The sequence below is a fragment of the Apostichopus japonicus genome, chromosome 16 (genome assembly GCF_037975245.1).
Source record: "Apostichopus japonicus isolate 1M-3 chromosome 16, ASM3797524v1, whole genome shotgun sequence".
Taxonomy (NCBI): Eukaryota; Metazoa; Echinodermata; class Holothuroidea; order Aspidochirotida; family Stichopodidae; genus Apostichopus; species Apostichopus japonicus.
The window spans coordinates 42,946,041-42,955,715 of record NC_092576.1 but is presented as its reverse complement, the minus strand read 5'-3'; the positions used below and the strand labels follow the sequence as shown (position 1 = coordinate 42,955,715).

Here is a 9,675-nt window from a genome sequence, read left to right as displayed (position 1 = left end):
ACACTTTCCCCTACTGCATGGGAACCAAGTTGAAGGCTCTCACAGTACTACCAGTTTTTCCCAAAGATTACTGTCAGTGACACATCATAAGACTAAAGATACATAAATTATTCAAACATAAGCAGATGTAAGTTTTGAAGGGCTGATGTTTAATAACCAAATGTAATGACAACTCGATAGACTGAAAACTACTCAAACACGACATTTGTCTTAATAAAATTAAATAAACACATGTTCAGCTCAAAGTACTTGTCTGATATTAGTTTAACTCTCATCGAGACCAAACCTCTCTAATGTCTATACTCTTTGTTCTGAGGGATACGTAATATCATTTGATGTTTGTCACATGGCTTAAATATTTCACTGAGCCTCCCTTAACATTTGAATTAAGTAATTAAGAAAAACAGTTGTCCAACTGGTCCCACTTGTTCTATCCTTTAGGGTCACAGGTCTCCCTTACAACCCCCCCCCCCCCATTCTGACACCATAAATTTGACAAAACCCCTCAAACATGCACAGATAATGAGGGTGCATAGCCAATGAAAAATGACATTTCACATTACTGATTGGCTGATGCAATTTCTTCAAATATATTACTGCAGCATCAATATACCTCTTTGTTCAGATTACACAATGATTTTGTTCAACATAAAGCTGAGCAAACATACATAATTTGTGAAGTGTACAGTTTGCATATGATTACACTGTCTCATATCATTGTTACAACTTTTTGAGAGGGGTTTCAGTTGTGACACTACCAGTTCCATCCACTGACTAGGATGAAATGTCAAAATAAGAATTTCTACATTGCTGGGCTTCTACATTGCCATCAGGTTTACATGAACGTTATTACTCAATGCAGAAAGGTTCAAATTACTGGCAGCAGCCACTGAATGTAGTTGTGAATATGCTGCTATATACAGATTAATTAAGTTGAGGTTGAGCCTTGGCCAGTCATATTGTAACTGTTGCAGTGGTCTCATGAATGAACCTGAATACTAATTACTAACTAGCAGTACCAACTATCCATAGGTTTCTCTAGACTCCTGTACTGCTATCAATCTGACATATTAAATGCACAAAAGTACCAGTACAAAGCCTTGCATAAGAGTAAAAGTACAAAGCCATCAGTATGATAACAGAAAAATGTACTAGAGCACAAGGTTTATAGTGTAGAAACAAAGTTCCAAAGTAACTGTTCTGGAGAACAATGATCTTCTGAACATAAATGGAAGTGCAGGAAGCATGTTGGAAATGAATATTACAGTATATATTACAAAACTCTAAAAATATTACACTTTGATTCCTTGCCAAAGGCAAAAAGGATCTATGTGATGTGCATGTGAACACAATATCTCTGGAATGGCAGGGTCTCCTACTTAGCATTCCGTATGTAAGTGTAAACAAAGAAACTTCATGATGAAGTCATGTCAATTTGAAACCACCATAAACTTAAAGAATATTTCCTATAGGCTATGAATCACTAAACTTTCTAGTTTTCAAAAAGGAGTGGCTAAAATTAACTGGCACAATAGGTGAATGCATATGCTACAATGTATTTTCTATGCTATGAAAACCTCTTTTCTGCCGCAACTTTGTGTCTGAGTTAAAAGCAATGATAATGACTTGAGTTTTGAAGCAAAACCACTACTAACAAAGATGGCTGGATATAATGTACAAAGCAAAATTTGCCAGGAGCTTTGGTGTTGAATACTGTATGTGGCACTTTGCAAGCTTCACCAGTGGTACAAGGGAAGTTAGGAATAGTTAAGTTGTTCCTACAAAAGAGTGTATAAGACTAAAAATTATTTACAAAGCCCAACAAAGTGTTTTAGGATGTGCATACTCCCAATGAAACTTGTTAGCAGGAAGACAATCTAGTGCAAAAGCATAAAAAAGGTTTTTCAAATTCTGTTGAAGGGACAAAATCTTGTATTTACCAACAAAATAAAGTATTGCACCTTTCTTTTCAAACAGTGGTTATTGTTTCTGTAGGGCTTTCAGAATTACTGGAGTTTGCATTGACCTAGGCTATCGTACATTCCTGTGCTAAGGTATGAAATATTGAAGTTTATTCACTCAATAGAAAATTGCACAATAATTTGAAATATCACTATTTTACTACTACTCAGATTACTGGTTTTGTTTTTACAAAGGCCACTACACCTTTTGCCAAAATGTGATCACTGTCTAATATTTATAGTGACCTGACTTTGCAGACCCTATCCACACAAAATGCTATGCAAGAAAGGGGTCATTTTGCAAGGTAATGTAAACATATTCATTTCAATAGTAGTACAAGAAAGTAGTAATAGTAGTACAAGAAGGACATCACACAATATCAGCAATCCACTATTTCATGTAAAGTGAATAAATAAATTAAGCAACTGAATTAGCTATGAAGATGGGAAATAGACAAATGAGCTTCATTTTTTAACCTTTTTAATATATATTCTTGCAATATTGTACTATAGGTACATTATTAAGCTAACAGTCAATGAAATTCACTTATAACATGTAAAGCTTGCAGATACATGTCAACAGCAAAATTCTCAGACGTTTCCATAGGGTTGACATGTTGCCTGAGTTGTTCTAATTGTGTGTCTGTTATTGGTGCTACAGTAGTTGGTACATCCACATAAGTGAGCGATGCATCATCTTCTTCATCACTATGCCTTGATGCTGTATCTATGGATGTGTCTTGATGGGTTGCATTCTCCCACATATCCACAACTGCTGTTGATAAAGAACCCTGAACCTCTAGCGATCTCATAACAAACATTTGCAGAGGTGATGAAGAGTGCTCTGTTCGCATTTTATGGTGGTTCCATTGAAGAACAAACTTTTTCAATGCATGATTAATAGACGGTAAATAAACATAATGAAGGGCAAATAATTGTTCTTCGCTGTTAGGGTTAAGGAGTCTGTCTTCTTCAAGCTTTGTGAAAAGGTCATAATATACATTGATGCAACCATTCCACATTTCCAACCAGTTTCTTTCAACACGCTGATTGTGCACGCTCCTCCCTCTAATGGCACTGCCACGCCCTGTACCATGGTATTCCTCCATAAATTGGCAAACAGCTGTATTTTCACCTCCGTTGTCACACCTTATACGTGATGGTGTCCCATACTGTTTTGTGGCTTCTTTAAACAGCTCAAACACAGTTGAAGCTCTGTTGTCAGTGCTTGCCTTCATGAAGGTTATTAGTCTTGAGAACCCATCAACACCAGCATGCACAACAATCCGCCATCTGCAAATAAAATATGGCAACATCTTGCATCATTCACTCTGTCATATTTTTTTGTATATCGGCTAACACTAATCAAGACGATACATAGTAATTATGTTTTCATTATTTGACCTCTATTGACAACAACATAACCTTTCACATGCAAAAGCCTAGATGTGAGTTTTAATACGAGGGGTAGCTTGTACCTGTTACCACAAAAAAAATGTAATGTGTAAGTCAATGTTATGTTCAGTAACGTGTGCTGCACGTGCAGTACACTTCCCTCAAGTGACTATTAAAAGTAAATGTTTAATGGTTACTGTACAAACCTTATTAATTTATGGTTGCCATCCAAATGCCAAAGTGAGTTTGGGCAATGAACTTTGTAAGCCCTTCGTTTCAACACACGTCTAGAACGGCATGCAACGCCAGCAGGATCTACTCTGCGGACAGACTCTCTCACTCTTTCTCTTTGTACTTTAATTCCTTCATTGTGGAGGAGAGTGACAACAGTATTGGCACCAATTCTGTGGTTCCCAGCAAGGAGTCTCTGCACAGTTTCATCCAAGCTTTCAGTGCTCATGTCACTGTAATCTTCTGTGTCAAGATTGAATTCTCTGAAAGGATAATATGATGCATTACTATCTTGATTGCTTATCATCATGTAATGGCATTCTATAATTATTTGTAGCATGGTAATGCATGACAAACACAATTTGGACATGCAGTTTACAACAGAGTAAATTTCTTGCCTTGTCCAGGCTTTTCAAGGTTCTACTAAGAAGTCTACCAGACTCTTCCTTACGACAATTTAAGGCATATATCTGAACACAGCATACCTACCCTAATTGTTGGCACGCTGCCGATCAAAACTATTGAGAGTCTAAAGGGAGGATCACAAATATTGTAGTAAGGAACTTTCATTTACGATACAGAAAGATCTTTCCACACTCTTTCCCAATTTCCATGCCAATGTTCCAGGATTTTAATGTGTGGAAAGTGGATAACCTCAACTCCCTGTTTCTGTGTCTCGCATGTACACTGTGAACGACAAATGCATGCAAGTAATGTACGGTTTTGTGGATACTATCAACATAACACACTTGTATGCACAATAATTCTTGGAAGGTCATCTTTGCTTCAGTGTCTAGAGAGGCATTGAAATTCATAACAAATAATGGCTCATTAGTAAAACATGAACACTGGAGTGTCAACCATCATGCACATATAACATAGTACGCTCACATTTTATGCCCCCACCCACTCCACCGCTGTAAATAAATGTCTGTCAAGTGCCACATTACTGTATAAAATCAAGTCTGCATACCTACAGTATACAGTATGATGCAATGAGCTTGATGATGAAAAGTGAAGTCAAAAAATATTTGACCCCTGGAACCTTACAATTAAAAGCAGTGATTCTTGAACTTTGTAAGAGCCAGGGCCAAACAGAGCTGTAGGGCTGAGGTTAAAGGCCACTGGCTATTCATAAGGCCATCAAAGGAGTCACATGCCAAGCAGTCTAGACATCAATTTCGAGCTAGTTAAGGGGAGTAAAGTGGATGGGAAGGAATCAGTGGCTCTCAAAAATATAATTAAAATACTAGTCAACGATTTTTGTTGTTTATCCCAAGTCTGTTATGATTTTTCCCTACTTTTTTTTTGTTTTCTTTAAATGTAAATTCAGTTCCGGGCCACACTGAGAGGGCCACGGTTGACAATCACTGGTTAGAGCATGATCTGACAAAATCCGACAAAACCAACTGAAGTACGTACAATACAGACTTACTTGAAACGCCTTGATACTGTTCTTGATGAAACATGTAGTATTTCAGCAATTTTTTTTTTGGAAAACCGGCACGCTATTAAGAACTCCAGTTGAGCACGTGTTATGTTAAACTTTGGAGAGCCTCTCTGCCTGCTGGAGACACGAGTACTGGCAAAACTTTCGGTTACATCTGTAGTTGACAGCCAGAAGATGCAAAAGAAAAGATACCAGAATATAGTTAGTTAAACAGCATTGCAACCACCTCACGGTGCGATGACATACTGTAGGAAGAATTCAAAGGTTTCATTATAGAAAGGTACTTCATGTACCCTTCGAAAAAAACTGAAATTATATTTTCTCCTGTTTGTAATAAAACAACATATTATATGCACAGACTGCAGTACAGCATCTTTACCTCTCCAGCATTGGTCTGTTTTCTAAATATGACCCTTTCTCATGATATACATGTTGGCTGGCCCATGCATACTGTGACTTATATAAAATGTCCACTTTGTGGTATTCTTACTCTGTACTGTACAAATTGTTATTTTTTTAAGCCTTATGCCGTATGTCCGTACTGCACAGAAATAGGGGACGCGTAAGCACGAAAATAGGGGAAGCAGGAAAATATGGGAATGCAACTAGGCCTACAGCAATTAATATAATGATATGCGCTGATCGACTACAGGAAGGTATCCTAATATAGGGTAGGGCGGTAGTTAATAAAACTAATAAATGCCTCTGGCTACATGACTATGATGCACTGTATGCTATAGGCCTAGGCTTGGTCTACTGACTAGGTTAGAGCCTAACCAATACCTTCATTGAATTCAATATTGCAAAAGGTGTTTTGATACTTCCATTCAAGTCACTCTGGGGGGAAAAATGCCTACCTGCGTTTGATTCTTCAACTTCAGCTTGTCGAGACACAAGTTCAACCAATCGGTTTAGTGAACTCAGCAGGGAGTCGTATGCGCTCGCACTAACGATGTCTCCTGTCCGAGAGTGGAGCAAATCTCGTTTAAGGGCAGAAAGTCTCTCCAAAACATCACCAAGAACCTGTTGATTGTCGAGTTGGGTGGTAACTACTCGTACACAATCGTTAACCTCCCTTCGAAAATCCCGAAGGAATTGATCTCGGTCGTCCAAACGGGTCATAATAAGGGTAAAGGCAAACAAGCTTACAACAGGCTCAGGCTTACACGCTTTGCCATGGATATAGTCAAACAATGCTCGGGGCTAACCCTATACTATAGTCTATCCTATGGACCCTGAGTAACTGGTGACGATTGGTATTTAAAAACCAGCGCCGTGATTCATTTCTAACAAACGCAGCGATTGGCTGTTGAAGAATTGTTGTCGGATGTGGGTAATTTGTTGTCGGATGTGGCCGGAATTGTAGTCGGAAGTGAATATATGCAGACATATATTCCTACTCTCTCATTGGTCAAATATATGTCAGCATTAAATCGAATATATGCTGACATTAAATCGAATATATGTCCGCATTATATCTAATATATGTCAGCATTAAATCGAATATATGTCAGCATTAAATCGAATATATGTCAGCATTAAATCGAATATATGCCATCATAAAACCGATTTTATGAGGGCATATAATCGATTTTATGTAGACATATAAAACTGCCTCCTGATTGGCTCAGAATTAATGTCTGCATAAAATCTAATTTATGTCAGCATTTAATCGAATATATGTCGGCATAAATTCCCGAATTTTGTCCACTGTGGCCAACCATATACGGCCATAGTATATAATGCATGCATGCTTCAATGAATAATAACGTTACAAGTGTCTATGTTGCAAGAGCTGTAGTAGTACAGATAACGCCGAGTCGTTGCGGATGAATACAGTTAACATTCGTTGCTTTCAACTTTTTGGAAGGATGTTGTTAACTCAAATGCGTTCAAATGCAGGCGCGGATCCGGGGGGGGGGGGGGGTCCAGGGGGTCCGGACCCCCCTGCTCTCGGCCCAAAAAAAAAGAAAAAAAAGGAGTAAGAAGAGAGAAAAAATGAGAGAGAGAAAAAATAATTAAATTAAACACCAATTTTAAACATGTAGGACGTCAGAAGGGCGGTTATCCTTACAAGTCAGCCAGGTGTGTCTTTTCTGTCAAATGAACTATAGTGTGCACGCGTGCTACACGTGCATAAAATGCCTAAAAATCTCAATTTTCAGACCGAAAAGTTTCAAAATTGAGGTGGTGTTCGAATTGTTTGGGCAGTGAGGTGGCAGAGCGGTAGGCTGCATAGGATGCGCCGAAGAATTCTTCATGAGAGATCGTTTTCTGCGGTGAGAAGGCATAAAACTGTTCTCCGATCAACAATGGGCAAGGAACGTCTCACAGCTCTTGTTCTCATGAACACGTATTATAACACTCCTATCGACACTGACGAAGTGGTCCGAAAGTTCATTGAGAAACATCCACGGCGTTTGTTCTCTCCAATCTACCATGAATAGATCATCAATAAAACTAGCTAACTCGTACTGATGCAGATACATTTCGAGTGAGTTTTTGCAGTGGCGGAGCGTCCATACAGTCAGGGGGGCGGATGCCCCCCCCCCCCCTCATGGACTCAAATGGACTGCTGGCGCCCTTTTCAGCTCTTTACCACTTTTTACTTATTCGCGATTATTGACTTTTTTATTGCGCTCTCATCTACTTATTGACATTTGTCACATTTTGTTGGTGTAATTTGGCGATGACACCTATTTATTCTTCGTTTATCTGCAAATTAGCCAGGCCCGGAAAGGGTCATTTCCGGCGATCTAGGGAGTATCTTTACTCAAAAAATGTCTGTACGCTATCCGCTTAGATAGTGTCGAAAGCGCCCACTGACCATTCTGGCCCCTCCTGACCAATACCCCTAGCTAAGCCACTGAGGCCCTGCATCAAACAGTGGTACGGAACGGGAGGGGGATTGGTGGCATTATGATTTTTGTATCATCTCAACTCATCTGATATGTATTACCATATTTCATAGATTGTTTTTTCTCATCAATTGAGAAATTGCAGACATGAGATACATTTTTTCAGGCTAGGTACATGCAGCTTAGAATACTCGGGAAGTGCCGTTTCCGGCCATCTGGGGGGGTTTGTAAAGCCAAAAATTTTCTGGTACGCTCCGCGCCAACCGATGGTGGCGCTCCGCTTAGATAGTCTTTCGATCAGGCGCGGCTGGACCAGTCAGACCTCCCTGTTAAAAATCCTGCATCCGCCCCTGAAATGTTACGTGTCTTGTTCAATTAGAGAATAACCAACGAACGTAGAGAATTGAAGAAATTGTAGAAGTTTTCTACTCAAGCAGGGGGTCAATCCGATTTGAAATGTGTGTGGGGGGGGGGGGGGACGTAATCGATTCAAGTATTTCGGCCGTAAGTACTAATTACTATGTAAGCGGAGCGCCACCATCAGTTGGCGCGCAGCGTACCAAGAAAATTTCAGATTTCAATACCTGGAGATGGATCGCTGGAGATGGCACTTTCCAGGCTGGGTAGCAGCCATCTAGTTGCGTGATTTCGAGAGTAAATTACAAACTCGTCACTCAGGAAATCTGCAATAAAGAACTGGAACCTCAGCCCCATTTTGCCCTATGTTTTAGGATAGAATACCCCTCATTTGTTCAAACCCATGGCAACTAACAATATGTGAATAAATTTACTTCGCAATGGGCACATTGAATTGCACCAAGTCGGTCAAGGAATGACCCCAGGGCCTCAGATATAGGCCTATAGGAACGATGTCCCAAAACGTCCCGGACATTATAGGCGAAGGAAGCTAACCGCCGCGACTGCCCGTATTAATTCTATTTAATGCCCGTATTAATTCTATTTAATGCCCGTGTTAATTCATTTTTATGTTTTTGATACCGGCATAAAATATATTTATTGCGGGCACGAAATGTATTTATGAAGGACATAAATTCGTTTTATGTCCGCATATATATTAGAATTAATACCGTTCTTTAATTTGTTTAGGCCTAATAATGGCATATGAAGCTGCATGGTGATTGGCTGAGAATTAATGTCGGTATTAAATAGAATTAATACAGGTCATAATTTTAATTCGTACGGACATTAAATCAGCAATTATTTCACGTATGGCCTACCATAACCGTCTACTCGGAGATCTCCGCGCAAACACAGCCAACCTTTCGGGAACTATCCATTCAGAAATGGTCTTGACTTAGAAACCGTCGCGTATGGCAAGCCATATGTGACAAACAGCACATTATATATCATCGTATTAATATGAATATATAGGCGTATTAAATCCAACAATAATTGGCATGTCTTATAGCTTTCACAAACGAGTTTCGAGAGTTATCACATTGTAGCCTCGCCAGTGCAATAAAGAAAGAGATTACAACGTTAATATCTATTGACGCGTACACCTAGGCCAAACTTACTTGATCTAGAACATGATTTAATACGTGTTATATATTTGAATTAATAAGTGCGTATATTCGAATTAATCTTCATATGTATTAGAATTAATACGTGCTTCTATCCGAATTACTACACGTATATATTTAAGCCTCATTGTAACGGTCGTAAATAAGGACGAAAATAAGACGAAAAAAAAAGACGAAAATAAGGACGATTTGTATACAAAAGTCGGAGTCACCGCAATTTTTTCTGCTCACAGACG

General features: G+C 39.0%; 1 protein-coding gene across 1 annotated transcript; it reads right to left on the bottom strand.

Annotated features, from left to right (window-relative positions):
- Positions 1-146: 146 nt before the first annotated feature.
- On the bottom strand, positions 147-6,487 carry LOC139983083 (uncharacterized). Its single transcript, XM_071996426.1, has 4 exons — positions 5,895-6,487; positions 5,023-5,191; positions 3,563-3,850; positions 147-3,254 (listed from the first exon to the last, which is right to left on the bottom strand). The coding sequence occupies exons 1-4, from the start codon at positions 6,157-6,159 to the stop codon at positions 2,495-2,497; spliced, it is 1,482 nt and encodes a 493-aa protein (XP_071852527.1). The 5' UTR covers positions 6,160-6,487; the 3' UTR covers positions 147-2,494.
- Between the last annotated feature and the right edge of the window lie 3,188 nt (positions 6,488-9,675).